This window comes from Aedes albopictus, chromosome 1 (assembly GCF_035046485.1).
Source record: "Aedes albopictus strain Foshan chromosome 1, AalbF5, whole genome shotgun sequence".
Classification (NCBI taxonomy): domain Eukaryota; kingdom Metazoa; phylum Arthropoda; class Insecta; order Diptera; family Culicidae; genus Aedes; species Aedes albopictus.
The window spans coordinates 284,827,905-284,844,865 of NC_085136.1; the positions used below are offsets into that span (position 1 = coordinate 284,827,905).

At 39.4% G+C, this 16,961-nt stretch overlaps 1 protein-coding gene across 4 annotated transcripts in view; it reads left to right on the forward strand.

Annotated features, from left to right (window-relative positions):
- Positions 1–1,446: 1,446 nt before the first annotated feature.
- Positions 1,447–16,961, forward strand: part of LOC109414942 (peripheral plasma membrane protein CASK) — a 676,441-nt gene continuing 660,926 nt past the window's right edge. The window contains exon 1 of one of the 4 annotated variants that reach the window (XM_062846946.1): positions 1,447–4,410. In XM_062846946.1, coding sequence (XP_062702930.1) covers positions 4,352–4,410 — 59 coding nt within the window. In that variant the 5' untranslated portion in view covers positions 1,447–4,351. The remainder of the gene's footprint in view (positions 4,411–16,961) is intronic. The other 3 variants (XM_062846943.1, XM_062846944.1, XM_062846945.1) reach the window with 3 other exon arrangements.

The window sequence follows — 16,961 nt, forward strand, 5'->3', positions numbered from 1 at the left end:
AAAAAACGATTTACCGTCAAGGCGCCATTCACCGTGGGGGCTCCATTTACCGTGTGCCTTCGAATATTTTTTTCATTATTTCCAAATTATAATTGAATGATATGACAATTTCCCTTCAATTTCACCAATACAACACTAATGTATTAAATAAAAGAAAATCGGGTTAAGTACGGTTCCTTTGAATTCCACTAAGAATTTGCATCCTTTGACAGATACGTATTTCGACCTCAACTGTAAGGTCGTCTTCAGTGTCTTGTACTTGACTCGACTTGAGTCGAGTCAAGTACAAGACACTGAAGACGACCTTACAGTTGAGGTCGAAATACGTATCTGTCAAAGGATGCAAATTCTTAGTGGAATTCAAAGGAACCGTACTTAACCCGATTTTCTTTTATTTACAGATATTCCCCTAACAAGCCCAGGTTAATCATCATCACTAATGTATTGTTACCATGTCAAAACGCTCATTAGAAACATTTAAAAGTATCATTTTGACACTAAAGTGTGTTTATATGAAGCGGGTTTCTGCTTGTTCACTGCATTCATAGTGAAAAACCGAAAACTGCGCTAAGGTGATTTAAGCGATAAACTAAATTTAGTAACGTTTTTATTCCACCAAGAAGCAATTAAACTCACATATCAGGTATGTATTTTGCATTACCGAAGTAAGTTTAACAAGAAAGTACGATTACTCGTACTTTTTAATTGAAACAAAAAGGCACGGTAAATGGGTACCCTAAAAATCAATGATCTCCATTCACCGTGCTTCATATTGTCCCATATATCTAGAAAAAAAAAATATAAATTTGAACATACGTTTTTCTAATAAAATCTTGCAAGTTATTACTTGAAATGATTTAAAACGAAGAAAATTCCCTTGGTTGGGTTGTTTTGATCATTTATAAACAAAGTAGAATAAAATTTCTCATTCACGGTGAATGGGTTCCTACTACCACGGTGAATGGTGACCTACCACGGAATTAGGCGACCCTACTACCCTTTACTAATTGTACTATATCACCAAATTTCGTGAACAATTTTCTACTTCTGTGGATATTGCTTCAATTTTAACCTGTAATGAAGGCAATTAAAAGCGACACCAACAATGTTTATGAGACTGGTGTCAAATGACAGCCCTTATTTGCCCCGAATCCTCTTAGATCCACGGTGAATGGTGCCTTGACGGTATCAACGAATACGTTCTGCAATAAACAAATAAGTGTGATTTATTTTAATCTTTGAATCTTTGTATTTACTGTGCCCCATCAAAAACTGCTCTAGATCAGTCTCACCCACAAACACAAACCAACTTTCATTCCAATAAGATTCCGATACGCGTTCGTTGGCACTAAACGCGCATGCTTCTGTTATCAATTTGACGTTCGTCGGCATATCATCAGCCGGTCTCCGTCTCTCTAATGGCGCTATATGACGACCCTTCTTTTTTGCTCTAGCTGTTTTCGCTTTACTTTATTTACATCTAGAAATTCGTTTACCCGTACTAGCTTTTAGTATGATTAGATCGCTTCAGTTCTGATGGGCATTCACATTCGGTTCGGTTCGCGTTTTGGATTCTGACAAGATTCTCCGGGGATATCTTATTCGATTCGGATCGGTCGTCGTCGATCCAGGAGAAAACAACCTGTTACGCGCGGGGTCACGATCACAGTCAGTGCAGCAGTGTGGGAAAAGTGGGTGGTGCACGGTGTGGTTCGAAGGAATTTTGTTTGCGTAAACAAGCAAAGTGGTTGACCGGATTCCCTGTGCTGTGTGATCGGGCGTATTGCGGGTTCGCGACGAAGACGGCGACGGCGGTGGATTTTGGTAGTGTGCGTGTGAGAACTTTTCCTCCCCATCAAGAGGAGGAAAAGCGTGAGAGCCACTCCCACTGGCATACCCCACCCACCGGTTGTGCATGTTGTGTGTATCTCAAAATCAGGTGGTGGTAGAGCGTCAGGACAATCAGCATCTGAGTACCTGTCCGGGAGCGACGCGCGGGTGCGCCTGAAAATGAGTGCTCGGTGAGAGGTTGGTCGATTTGGGCAATCTCGGTGGATTGTGTGAACTTTTCACGGTTTGGTGTCGTCGGTTCGGATATGTGTTTTCCTGCCATTCGAGGGTTCAAAGTCACGTAGAGTGCGCTAGTCTTGGCTGATCTCGAGGTTTGCCATGGTTCGGAAGGTGGATTAACTTGTGAGAATACTGGACGACACAAAAAGTCAGGCAGAGAGCGAAGAAGTTCGAAGAAGGCGGTGTGGTGCTTCTGTGTTTTTTGGTTGCGACTTCTGACGGGGTGCGAATTTTTCACGGTTCGGCCTCAGGCCTGTTACTGTAAACGCGAGTGTGCTTTCTTGAGTTTTTCGGGCGGTTTCTGAGTCTGTGGGAATGCGGAAGACTTGAATAGCTGAAGTCATCGTGCTGGAGAATCTTGGGAGCCTGTAGACAGTGTGGTATGAGTTTTGGACTACTTGGATTTTGAAAGGTGAAAAAAAACGCCCCACCCTCCGTGCACCCAGGCACGGATTGGATAAGAAGGCCGTGTGTGTTGACAGGCAAACTGACTTCAGGGCGTGCTGCGATTTAGCGGTGGATGGTGATTACGTTCCTGCTGATTGATTGCCATCGGATTCTGTTTTTTTCTTCGGGAACGGAAGCTATTGTGTGTGACTCCCGATTATAATTGCTAGACATTGACAGTAATTGATCATTAGGCTGTAGTGATTTGACAGTGGCAGTAAGAAACGGCCTCGCATCCTTGGCGTTTGTATGTGTTTGTGTGGAGTCAGGAAAAGCGTCTCCGTCGGTGGAGAAAGTGGGGGTTGGAAAAGTCGGAAGAAATCAGGATCGTGAGTGTCTGTGAGTTACCTGTGTTGGATCCTGACCAAGTTCTGGTAAACAACTTGTGAGTGTACTGGAGGAAAGCGCACGTGTGAGTAACGGCACGGGATTGTAAGTTGTAATCCCCGGCGTGACACGTGTTTGAGTGTGGCTGTGAGTTACCGGTTCGTCGGCTGGTGAAAACAACGAGATTAATTGGTACTTGGAGTTCCAGGATCAGAAAAAGTACGGAAGCTGCCGAAGGTTGACCAGCTTTGTCGGTTAGTGTTACAGGAGAACCCGAGCTGAGCAGACACACCGGCTCCATAGAGGGTACCTGTTCTAGGACCTGTTCCCCGGGTGTCGGCCTGGAGAACCCACCCAACTCTCTGGAGCTCTCCGTCCACACCAGATAGGGTGTGCAGGGCAGAGAGGATAAACACACTGTTGAGGTACGGTTGGTTAGACTACGTTGGTATCCAGAAGAACCTCTCGCCGCAGGACCCCTCATCTACGGAGAAAACAAACGACAACGAAGATTACTTACTCGCAAAACCACTAGGCCAGTGTTAAGCTATAGCTATTTTTCGCATAGTGGCGCCACCTGGGCAAATCAGGAAGTGTGAAACGGTTCTATACGGTGTTTATCCGGCGTAACGCGGGACCTTCCGAGTGCGTGACTGGAATTATCTTTCTGGTCTCGGGAACGCGCGTCTTTTTTTCCGTTTTGAACCAATTTATTTTTGTTTTCTTTTCCTGTATCGTGTTTTCCGTACGTGTCCGCGGCTGCCCACCGCTAGTGACCAGTGTGTGATGATTTATTTACGCTAGGAAATCTGTTTATCCGCCTTTCGAGGGAGGTGGCGCTCGCGTTCATATGTGAATGCGCTAAAGTTGGAGAATGGGTTACGGCGAAACGGCCTCATAAAAAGATATATTCTCAACGCGTTTAATTACATCACAAACCATTCGGCACAGCAAATTGAGTTGGATGAATATCGACATCGGAAACTGCACCATAGCTTGGGAAAATAAACAAGAAAATATCTCAATCGAAGCCGAACAGCGCAGCGATCCGTCGACATTTCCAGTCGCAGCCAGTGACCCTTAAAATTGGATTGTGTGCTGCCGCTAGACGAGCCGTTTATTATCATAAGCAAATATTGAATGATGAGTAGAGCAGAGAGCGTTTCGCTGAAGCGATAACGAAATTCGGGTGAAAAAGTGCCAAGTAAGCGCTCCAAAAAAAGAAACCACGTGAGAACGGTGAAAGAAGAAATAACACAAAGAAACCAACCGGAATCAATCCAAAGAATATAGGAAGATATTGTGGAAAAGTATTCTTGTTCAACACAGCAACAACAACGGTGTTGGAGTGCTGAGTAAGCGCGACAGTCAGTCAGTGGTGGAAAAAGTCCAGTGTAAATAGACGGGCGTCGTCGTCGCATCTGGTAAATTTATAAATAGGCAGACCAACAGCAGTAACAACAACAACAACCGAGAGATAGAACCACCTAAAACGTTATCACACACCATGGCTGACGAAGAAATTCTGTTCGACGATGTGTACGAGTTGTGCGAGGTGATCGGAAGGTATGTAACGTTGTACAAGGCGAGGCAAGGCAGCCTCAGTCCAGCACTTGTGAGGAATTCGATTTTCGTAGCATCTATTCGTTCAATAGTGCCGGATTGCCGGCATAAAAGCTGATTGGCTTTCACGGGTTTATGTGGCTACGCTACGCTGCATGGGATTGCTTTGGATTGAAAAGCGCGTGTCCTTCTCGGTAGGATTTGCCTTTAGGAAGATTGATTTTACTGTTTGTTAAACTTTTACGGTTATCTTTCTTTTTTTCTGGGAGGGCGTCGACCTTTCCCGTAAGTTACAGGAGTGAAATTTGATATACTTTTTACGATGGTTTAATAGCTTGAAGAGAATCATGGGGTTGCCCAGACAAATGTTGATTTAGAATTATGGACTTGAAGTGTAATCAGTAAAGTTTTATTACCTTGGAGTTGGCAATTTCCGTTTTTATTCATCAAATGCTCCAACCTGTGATCAAAGGCTAAGCTCAAATTAACAACATTGCAAATTGTGACTAAGTAACAAAAATCAGTGTTTTTCACTGGCAAGGACACCGAAAGATATTGATCATTTCATATCGAGTCTGTCTGTTTTTATTGTCAAGGCAGTTCAGTCAGTACACGATGTGAAACTATTTACTTGCATAGTGCTTACTATAGACTAATCACTTACAAAAAATGAACTAGATTGGTTAGAAGACAGCCTGGAAAACAAGGTGGGCGTAAAGTGGATGGCAGCGTGTAAAAGGAGACCCGACTGTATAATTTCCTTCTGGGAGTCCATAAGGAGTTGATTGAGGGATTTCTGAAGAAGTTCCTTCCAGGACTCATTCAGGACCTAGTTCATGACCTTCTGAGATTTCTCCAGGAGTTCTTTCTGATATCCCTCCAGACGTTCCTTTTAGGTCTCCTCCAGGAGTTCCTTCCCAGAGGTATGCCGGAACTCTTGGAGGAATTCCCGAGCTCCTGAAAGAATCCCAGGAAGAATTCTTTGAGGAATCTCAGAAGCAATTCCTGAAGGAATCTCGGAACGAAATCTTAGAGGAATCTCAGAACTAATTCCTGGAAGGATATTAGCAAGAATACCTATAAGAATATCGGAATGAATTCTCGGAGGATTTTCGATATGAATCCTTGGAGGAATCCCAGAACGGATTCTTGGAAGAATTCCTGAAGCAATCCTGGAAAGAATTCCTGTAAAAATCCGGGAGAATTCACTAGAAAATCCTGGAAGAATCGAAGAAATAGCTCCTTGAGGAATCCCAGAAAACAAAATCATGGAGAAATCTGGGAACTCCTGAAGACACCTAGGAAGGAATCTCAAGAGCAAGCCCTGATGGAGTTCCTATAGGAATCCCCGAAATAACTCCTGGAGCACTCTCAGATGAAACTCTTTAGGAATCTCAGAGGGAACAATCCCAGAGGGGATTTGTAGATAATTCAAAAAAAAAATCCTCAAAGAGTCCCATAAAGAACTTCCTATAGATCTTGGAAGACACTGTTGGATGAACCGAAAAAGGCATACCTGTAAAAATCCCAAGATAAAGTCTAGGGGAATCTCTGAAAGTATTCCTAGGAGGACCCCGGAAGGAATTCCTGGAGAAATTCTAGAAGCAGTTCCTAGGGGAACCCCATCAGCAAATCATAAAGTAGCATACTACTCAAGTCCGAATAGTAAATAACAAGGCCACGAAACGTCTAAGCACAGACAAGCAGACTTCTCACTCTACCCACTTCTCATCATTTCCCATTTTAACGGACTATTCGAATATTCTGTAGTTCGCAAATCTCTCCCTCATTGCGCTCGCATCGTTTTTGCTCCTGTTTGACGTTTGCTCACTGCCGCCATCTACTCAGTGAGTTTGCGAAACACATCGAAATTAGCATTGGGCGATTGTGTTTTTTTTAATCGCACTTTGTTTCAAGTGATACGTCTGTTTGTCTGTGGTCTAAGACTTAGTAACTAAGATCTTAAGTTACATTTTTCTGGAGATTCCTCCAAGAAATCATTTGTGGTTTTCTACAAATTTGTTCTAGGGCTCCTCCAGGAGTTTCTTGTGGGATTCCCAAGGAGTTTTTGATGAGATTCTTTCAGGGGTTTATTTTGAATTTCTTCAGAAGTTCCATCTGGGATTCTTCCAGGAGGTTTTCATGAGGTTTCTAAAAGAATTCCATCTGGGATTCCTTCAAAAACTCTTGTCAGGATTCCTCGACGAACTACTCCCGAGGTTCTTTCAGAGAATTTGTCTAGGACTTCTTAAGATCGAGATGAACTAGCCTAGGGTTAAAAATCTCGTTAATACATACAGACAAAAAAGAAACTTCTTAAGAACTAGCTTCTGAGATTACTTCAGAAAATCCTAAATTTCTTTAAAATTCCTTCTGAAATTTCCTCCAGGAATTCCTTCTAGGATTACCCCAGCCATTTTTTCCTGAGATTCCTTCTGAAATTTCGTTCGTGGTTTCTCCTGAAATTTATTCTTGGCTTCCTCTAGGATTTCCTTCTGCGCTTCCTCAGGAGCTCTATCAGAGATTGTTTTTTGGGTTCCTTTAAAAGTTCCCCCTAGAATCCTTTCTCAGATTCTTGGAAGGTTCCTCCAGGAACTCCTTTCAGGATTCCTTCAGAGATTACTTCTGGGACTTTCGGGATTTACTAATTCCATCCATTCCCAAAATCCATCTTAGATTCCCCCTATAGTTTCTTCTGGAATGTCTTCAGAAGTTTTTTTTTACTTGCAGAAGGTATTCTTGGAAAATATGCCTGGGAATTCCAAGAGTTTTACCTGGATTTTTTTGCGGAACTCCTCCAGGAGTTCTCTAGGGGATTGCTTCAGGAATTCCTTCCAAGATTACTACAGATTCGTTTGGGATTCCTTCAGGAATTTCATACGATATTCCTCCCGGAGTCCCTTTCTTGAAGAATTTTGTCTGAGATCCTTCCAGGAATGCTACAAGAACTTCTTTCAGTATTCCTCCGAAACCTTCTGCGGGATTCTTCCAGAAGCTCTTTCCGGAATTGTTTCAGTAACTACTTGTGGGATTGCATTGTCAGGATTTGCTTCTGGAATTTCTTCAGGAACTCCTTCTTGGATTTCTACGGGAACTTCTTCCGGAATTCTTTTGGGAACTCTTGTCGTGATTGTTCCGGACAGTTCTTTTTGAAACTGCTCCCGGGATTCATTTAGGAACTATTTGTTTTGGTTTTCCTCCAAAAGCTCCGATCGGGATTCATGCTGAACCTTCGGGAATTCCTCCAGAAGTTCATTTTGAAATTCTTTTAGATGTTTTAATGGACATCCTCCAGGAGTTTATTAGGGAGTAATTTGAGGAATTGTTTCTGTAGATTTTAATATATGAAAATCCTCATGAAGTTCCTACAGGTTTCTAAAAAAACATGGTTCAAAAAGGTTGGATTTAGACCGCGATTTTATTCGTGTAATGTGTCGGCTGATGTCTGACCACTTGGGTTCGAGAAATCTTACGTGTCACACAAACATAGTTTAGTTTTCATACCAAAAATCTTACAAGAGAGAAAAAGGGGCGGAAGTTGTCAAAAATGTCGAAAAATCGGAACAGATGTACGGCCCCTAATAGGATATGCCTTCTATCCAAGAGGCAAATGTGCAAATGCACTTTCCCTCACATCACATGCGAGCAACAACCGCCAAAGTTCGCGGTGCTGCGAGCCAGAAAATGCAATAACCATGCTTTTTCAACAATGCCAACATCTCCGTAAACATCACCCAGTATAACAACAGTAGTTGGTAAAGCACCATCGGAAATCTGCATGCATAGCATATCCCCATCTAGACATCTTTCTACCACTATACATGCTAAACGAGTTACCGAGGTGGTGGGTGGCATTCTTCCGTTCCGACCAAGAACGGGTGGTAACTCACAAACAGGAATCTCGCACCGCACCGTTCCGTTAAAAGTGTGTGCGTTTGAGTGCCTTGCGTACAGATGGACGGACATATACGCGTGCCTTTACATCGTCCATAGTCAGGACTTTTGTTGCCATTCATGCTTCCACACGGTACACACGCATACATGCATGCAAGTGTAGAGGTTCCTACATAGACAGACATGCGCACCGGCAGGACGCTGGTTTGCTTCCTATAACCGAACGGGATCTGTCATCGGTTGTCGCTGGTGCTGGTATGACAGAGGTTTCCAACTCCAGTTACTGTACGGATCTTAAGATTTGTTGTCAGAGATGGAATCCTATGATAATTTCTGCAGGAGTTTCTCCAGAAGTATTATTATGGTAATACATGAAATGTCTCAACTTTCGTTGGTAAACAGAAAATTAACTGTTCCTTTTAATTCCACTAAGAATTTGGATCCTTTGACAGATACGTATTTCGACCTCAACTGTAAGGTCATCCTCAGTGTCTTGTACTTATTTAGACTCGAGTCAAGCATCAGCAAAACAACGCTCATCCGCAGAGTGGTGCTTCTCCAGAAGAAAATCTGCCAATCTTCCAGAAATTCCTTCAAAAATTCAGGTATTCCTCCAGAAGTTCAGTCAAGAATCTAATTCAAGGCTTTATATAGTAGTTCCTTTTTTTTTAATGATTCGCCCAGGAAATCCTTCAAAGGGTTTTCAATGATTTGTCAAAAAAAAAAAAAATGATAAAAAACCTTCAGAGATTTCTCTAAAAATTTTATTAGAGTTTTCTCCTGGTGTTAATTCAAGGATTCTTTTGGAAGTTCTCCTCCAGAAATTTATTTTTGAATTCCTCTTGAATTACTCCAAGGGATTTATCCGGGAATTTCTTTATGGTTCCCCCCAGTAACTTTTTCATGGATTTCTTCAAGGTTTTTCAGGGATTGTTTCAGAAATTTATTCAAACATTCCTCTAGGAGTTCTATCTTCAGATTTCTCCAGGAATTTCATTAGCGATTCCTTCAGAAGTTCTTTTAGGGATTAATTCCGATTTTTTTAAGGATTCCTTAACCTTTCAGGACGCGCGCCATCGAGCAGCTGAAACTGCACTGCGAGGTTTTTTGGTAGTGTTGTACTTTTTACAACGGCGCTCGTCCTGAAGGGTTGAGAGATTTCTCCTGGGTTTATTGAGGGATTTCTCTTGAAGTTTCTTAAGGAATTGCTTCTCGCATTGATCCTTGAGAGATTGCTCCAAGAATCCCTTCACTGATTTGAGCTTGAGCTTGATTGGCCCGTAGATGCTATTCCAGTATCGCCAGACCAGCTACACTCACACAAGGAACCAATGAGATATCCGCCGGGGACTAGCAGGCATCTTCAGTGTGTGAGCGTTGGTAGTCTTGTATTTTTAGGCGACGATGGCGCCTGCCACGTTAGGTTGCAGGTTAACCCTAAAAGGGATACCTGGGGTCCATTGGACCCCAGGCGCCTTTCAGAGCTCGTCTTTGATGGAACACACTCAGCGAGGTGATGAAACTGAGGCCATGAAGGTATCCCTTTTAGGGTTAATGTGGGGAAGGGTAAAGAAGTGATGATTGCAATCGTTTGTATTCACATCTGACCGAATATACCTCTGCGTCAGCACAAATTCATGTGGATGTCGGAGTGTTGGTGGGGCTTGGTTGGCAGAAGGTTCACACATTGGTGCGCGGATGCCAGGGTAAGGTATTCTGAAGATGTGCGGCGCAGTTCACTTAATTGCATAACTTGCAGGTGTTATCTAATAGGATTGAGACACTGTGCTGTAAAAGTTTGGAAGGAAGGGAAACGGCTTTTTCGATCCGTTTCTGTTCTAGCGATGGCTATGAACATGTGAATATACATGAGTTGTATATGTAGAGAGGAAAGAGAAAGTATATAGAATAGAAAGATACAAAGTAGGAGGAAAGCGATGGGCCAGGGATTAAACCCAGGACCTTCTGCATATGAATCAGAAGTGTTAGCCACTAGACCACCAAGCCCGTCCCAATAATTTCTTCACTGATTTTTCCACGAACTCCTTCTGGGATTTCTCCAGGAATTTCTTCCAGGATTTCTCCCTGAATTCCTTGATGAATTTCTTCTGGAATTCCTTGGGAGATTTCTCCAGGAACTCTTCAGTGATTCCCGCAGAAATTGCTCCTAGAATTCTTTCTGGGATTCTTCAGTGATTTTCCAGGGATTCCTCTAAGAATTTCTTTCTTCTTGAATCCCTCCGAAAATTGATTCAGGGATTTTCCTCATGAAACTCATTCCAATAACTTCTTCGGGAATTCCTTCAGCAATTCTTTTAGAAGTTTCTTCGGAGATTCCTCTTTAACCTCATCCAGCGATTCCATCTGAAATTTATTTTGTGATTTCTCTAGGAGCTCCATCCTCCAAAAGTTCGTTCAGTGATTCCTCTAATAGTTTTTCGATGGATTCAATCAGGAAATCCTTCAGATATTCTCCCAGTTTGAAAAAAAAATTAGAGATTCTTGCAGAAGATATTACAAGAAATCCTCCAGGGATTCTTTCAAGAATTTCTCCTCGAGAAGACTAAGGGAGTTCCTTTAGGAATTCCTCCAGGAGTCCGTGTTGGGAATTCTTTAGCTTCTTTGAAATTTACTACGAGATTTGTTACAGGATTTCTGTAGGTAGGCACATTCTGCCTGTAGCCAGAGCTGTTGCATGGTCCCATGGCGCTCTTGGCAAGCATCCAGATTGGCGCCCCACGATCATTGGACCTTGTTAATTTATAGGGGTATGCCATAAGTTTTCACAACCCTAAAAAGTCGGAATATCCATCCAAAAGTCGACATTCACTGAAAAGACGGCGAAGCTTTTGCGTATTTTACCAGATTTTTTCGGCTTTTTTGGGATATTTCGGTTTGGGACAACTAGTGTCGTCCCCAGGTAATTTGCAATAATGTGTAATTATTAATTGTTTTTTTTTTAATTTTCCTCAAAAGTTGGATTTTGGTGTTCCGAAGAACAAAGTTTTCTCTTATTTTTAAAAAAAATTCTTAGAGTGTTTTTCATTCGTGTATTTCTTTAGAAATTTCAAGAGAAGTCGCCCAAAAATTTTCTAAATATCATTTTTCTTATACGACTGTAAGTACGAACACATTTTTCTTGGAATTAGTGAGGAAATCATTTGAGTTTGTAATTAATCTTTTAAGATGTTTTTGATGGAATCTCTGTAAGTGTTTTCAAATAAGCTCTGGAAAATTTTAAAGATATTTATTGATTATTTAGCAGGAGGAAATAGGACATAAATATGAAATAGAAGTATTGAGAAATATTAGATTGAAGGAATTTGTGCAAGAATTTCTAAAGGTATTGTCGTCGCGGTTGAAACCCGAAGTTTCACCACACGCGACAATCGAATTTTCTCAAAATCCATACGTGAAACCTAACGTCGAACGTTGTGCGCTGGACAGCGGACCTGGTCCTCTATCCAGCGCGCTATGCCCGACGTACGTCCGACACATGGTTTAGGAGAAGAATTGATTTTCGCATGTCAAAAATTCCGATTTTGAACTGCGCGAACAATATCCTTGAAGAAAAATGTCAAAATTATTCCTGAAAGATTTGTTGAAAGAATATCTGTAGATTTTTTTAAAGGAAACTATGGAAGTTTTTCTAATACAATCCCGACTAGAAAGTTCTAACAAAAACATAATTATAACAAACCATGATATTTATAACTCATTGTGATATAATCATGTTCAACATCCTTGGTGATTTTGAAATTCTATAACTCAATTATAACACATTATGTTATAAATATTGTTTGACAACTCATTGTATTATAATTTAGTTTTGATTCTTCGACATTTGGACAATAACGTTACAAAATTGTGCCACATTTTAATAGAAACTAGAAATCCTGCAGCTAATATTCATATCACATTCTGTTATAATTTTGATCTGTTTATAACAAAATAGGTTATTATCTTGATAAGACCAGTGTGGTTTTAGTTACAATTTTAGTTATTTTAACATCATCCAGAATCTAGTTTATAACACAATAAGATATTGAACAATATTATAACATCATAGCACAATATGATATAATCTTGATATAATATTCTAGTCGGAATCGTTGGAAAAATATCGAGTTGAATTCTTTGACTAATTTCTGAATAAATTCCTGGATAACTCATGAAGGTCTTTGTGGTGGAATTTCTATAGAAGACCATCGAGAAATTTCAAGTGGCATTTCCAGAAGAATTTTTGATTTGAATTTTTAAGAATCCTTGAAAGAGTTTCTGTTATATTTTTTGAAGGAATTCTTTGACGATTTTTCAAAGAAAACCCTACAGGAATTTCTGAAGAATTTTCGAAAGATTTACTGAAAGAAACCCATCAAGAAAATTCCGACCAAATACTCAAACGCAAGAAACAGAACTAGCTGAGCTGCATTTTCTTTAGCTAGAGTTTGCCTGAGAGTTGTTTGTTCCACTTTTGTTCAGCAAAACTGTTTGTAGGAAATAATCGAGAGAAATCTGATTTTTTGAGAATACAGATGAACGTTAAAAACACATGATCAATCTTAGATGCTGTAAGTAATGAAATCTTGATAACATTCAAGAAAAAATTAGTACCATTCTGTTTGCTTCTAGCCTTAGGCCTTTACGGCGCCCCTCTGAAGCTGGTGCTCTTGGCGGGGGCCAACCTGGCGAACTGCACGCTACGGCTCTGCCTATAGCATTCGACTTTTGAATGATTCATTTTTTTTGCAATGCGCAGAAACAAACTCCGGCACATACGTTAACGCTTTTGCATTGGTTTCGATTTTTTCGGAGCATGCACCCGTTCGTGAATGGCATTTAGTCGTCACTAGAATAAAAAAAAAAAATCGTTTATTCGTGCCTGCCATACGATGTACACATGAAGCAAGGTCTTTTGCAGAGGACGCTCTCAGTAGGGCTCCCGATACCAGGAAGTATTTCCCGGGAAATGCCCATGTATAACGACCTACTTGTCTTCACTACATGTGCCGAAAAGTACTACTTCTAAGAGTGCTGAAGCCTTTTATACAACTCATTCAGTTGTTTTTTTTTTATCAAACTGTGAAAAATTTGTAACTTAAAATAATCTGAGAACACTAGCTTTCAGGAAGTTGACCGAGACCAAATCCGTATTCTTCCTCGGTTGACCGTATGAACATGGCTGTTACCGTAATTGACCCAATAAAGTTTGAGCTCTTGGAACGTGTACAACGTCTGCCAAGCCTCATCTTTGGTTGTTTGTAGTGGTAAATGGTAGCCATTCGTTGATCCGAGGCATATTTTTTCTATTTTTTTTTTCGCAACTGTAATAATTTTATGTTCTTTTTTAATTTTTGGAGGATCTTCTAGTTAATTTGCATTAGTCAATGGGGTGAAACAAAATATTATTTATTTTATGGCCGTATAATACAAGAAAAATAGAAAATTTGCCTAGACATTCGTTTAACCGAATTGTACATTTTTTAGAATTCCATAATAATAACTATCAAATTTCGAATAATATCCAACACAATCATTTTGAATAGTGACCTGCATTATAGATCGACTTGTAAATAATGAATTTGATCGTTTTCAGAAGTGCCATATTATTTTACATGCATCTCATATAAGTAAGTTATAATATTGAATTTTTTTTCCAAATTGAGATTTGTTGTAATTATTTTCATCGGAGGTGTTTTAAAAGATTCCAATAAAAGTATCACGACGAGTGCAGATTGAAAATCTACGAAAAAACAAAGTTTTTAACAGAAAAAAATACCGCAAACCATCAAAAAATCACGTATTTAAGTATGTATTGTTTTGATGAAAAATGATAGTTTAACTTGCATAAATCACAGCATTTACTACTATTACGTCTTCTTATAGCTTCCAATAATTGCTAGACTGTAATCTGGCTGAAATAACATACATTACATAGACGCCCCACATTTTCAGAAAAGGCACCCTAAGTATTTAAATTTCTAGCACGAACTACTTGTTTCATAATTTAAACGTTCTTTTCAAATAAATCATGTTAAAAATGAATGTGATTCAAATCTAAGACCTATTTATAATATATTTCTTCAGATTGAATGAAATAAGCCAATGTTTTGACCATGTCAGGCATTTTTGTATGAGCATCTGCTTTGAAATAAACAGGGTTAAAAAATTCCGATTCTTCTTGCAGTTCTTTCGCTTGGCAGTCTTCTAATTCATTTAGTAAGGCTAGTATTATACAATTATACTTCAAAGGCATTAGGATACGTCTTTATTACTACACAGAACTATTTATTTTAGCTTTTATCAATTCCATTTTGATGTTCAACCAGCCGAAAACCTATATACTTAATTTTCTCGCGACATTTTATGCAATAATTTAAACATTCAATAGTTCTGTGCCATATTTGAAAAACAACTAATCTAGCTTACATTAGAGTGTTTACAGAAAGCATTTTTCTTAAATAAGTTAATTTATCATCGTTTCTCCTGACCGCGACAAATTTTTCTAATGTTTCTTTTAATTTCACAAACAAATAAACTTTTAAGGTCAATTATCTTGCTAACACGTCATAAACTAAATGCCTTGAGGTATATCCTCGTGAGTGTACGAAATAAAAAAAAATCTATTGAAAGCCAATTTTTCATTCACCTCGGCTAAACGAATGTTTAGGTAAAAATGACATTTGAAGGGTTTTTACCCTCGTTTTTGTTTCAGTGTACATGTAAGCGTGATGTATCACCTTTTCATAAAACAGTACTAGATATACAGGGGATACTCAAAATAACTGGGACAGGTAAAATTTTCACTTTTCAAAAAATGTTCAACTCGCTGTAACTTTTCGAAAAGAGCATCAAATATTCTCAAATTTTTACTGTAAGTTCATCAACTAGTTGTGTATCAGTGGTCCAATTTTGAAAAAGATTAGGCTATTCTGCGTGAAGTTAGAAAGTTTCTAGAAAAAGGTATAATTATCCGATAGCCAACTTTGAGCTGTTATATCTTCGGATTCAATGAACCGAATGCAATGAAATTTTGATCGTTTATGACTAATATAAAGAGCTATTAAAAACTTTTGAATAAATTTAAAATTCTTTACACGAAAGAAAATTATAACAATTAGATTATTTTTCTAATATAACACCAATTTATCCAAAATTTCAGCATTGTTTCAATATTCGACATAGTAATTATAGTTCATTTAAATTCCCTTTAATTGACGTGAATATATTTATGTTTCAAAGGAAAGCAACCAAATGGCTGGCGTTAATTTGAAAAAGCTATGGGATGCACGCACATGAAAAAATAGATAAATTTACCAAAAAAAAAACATTGAATAAAATAAATCGCTATAACTTTTTTTCTTATTAATAATTTTAAGTTAAGTCAAATGTTTTTCAAATTTCATTATATTAGTCGTAAATGATCAAAGTTTCATTGTATTCGGTTCATTGAATCCGGAGATATAACAGCTCAAACATGGCTATCGGATAATTATACCTTTTTCTAGAATCTTTCTGACTTCGTGTAGAATAGCCCGATCTTTTTCAAAATTGGACCACTGATACACAACTAGTTGATAAACTTACAGTAAAACTTTGAGAATATTTGATGCACTTTTCAAAAAGTTACAGCTAGTGGAACATTTTTTGAAAACTGAAAATTTTACCTGTCCCATTTATTTTGAGTATCCCCTGTACTATCACCGCTATAAAAAAGTTTTATAATAAAAACTTTTGTATGCGTTTCCTGACACTTTTCTGAAAACTTTTGGGCCTCGGCTAAACGAATGTCTATCACTGTATGTACCCAAGCAACACACACGTCATATAAGAGTTACGCCAGCACAAGTTTCGGTTGTTTAGAAGTTAATTTGACATAATTCTAGTAATTTTTACTGTTTTACAGGTCGGACTCGATTATCTGCAATCGGGTTGTGGAGCTGCTCATAAATCTGGGGAACGGAATATCATATGAAGCTGAAATTTGTACATTGTGTCAAGCCAACTTTGATTAGTAATCACTAAAAATACCAGCTTTACACAGCTTTCCGTTTATCAGATAGGGTAGCGAACTACTTGGGCAGCGGCCGGCATTTTGGGCACTCTTCGCTATATCTCAGTCAGTTACAAACCAATTGACTTGAAATTTTGTACACGGCTAGATACTATACGTATCTCATCGCGTTCCAAAAATTGAGTCAATTGGTTCAGAATTGGCTGAGTTATAGCAGAAAAGTGCCCAAAATAGGACCCCTGCCGAGATGGTTCCACTTCCCTATAATGTTTGAAAAGCTTTAGAACCCGTCTCCGGAAAATTGAGTTCGACCTGTACAGCCAAAAAGTGCTCCGCCAAACTAAGTATCTAAAAACCCCTGATAAGTATCCTATAAGAATCCTATTTGAGCATCCGGAACAAAGAGTAAAATTTTCATTTTCGTTGCGAAAAATCAGCCGGCTAGACAATTTTCACAACGGATCTTAGCATGTTTATCACTTCGATCCTGAAACAGCTTCAATAGGATCCCAATTTTCAGTTGATGGTTTCGCCTGCCTAGAACTTTTCCACACCACATGTGGCCCGTGGTCAACAGTTGGGCCAGCACTGTCGTATGGGAATAAACGAGAATACCAATATAGCCAGCTTCCTATACATCTTTCCG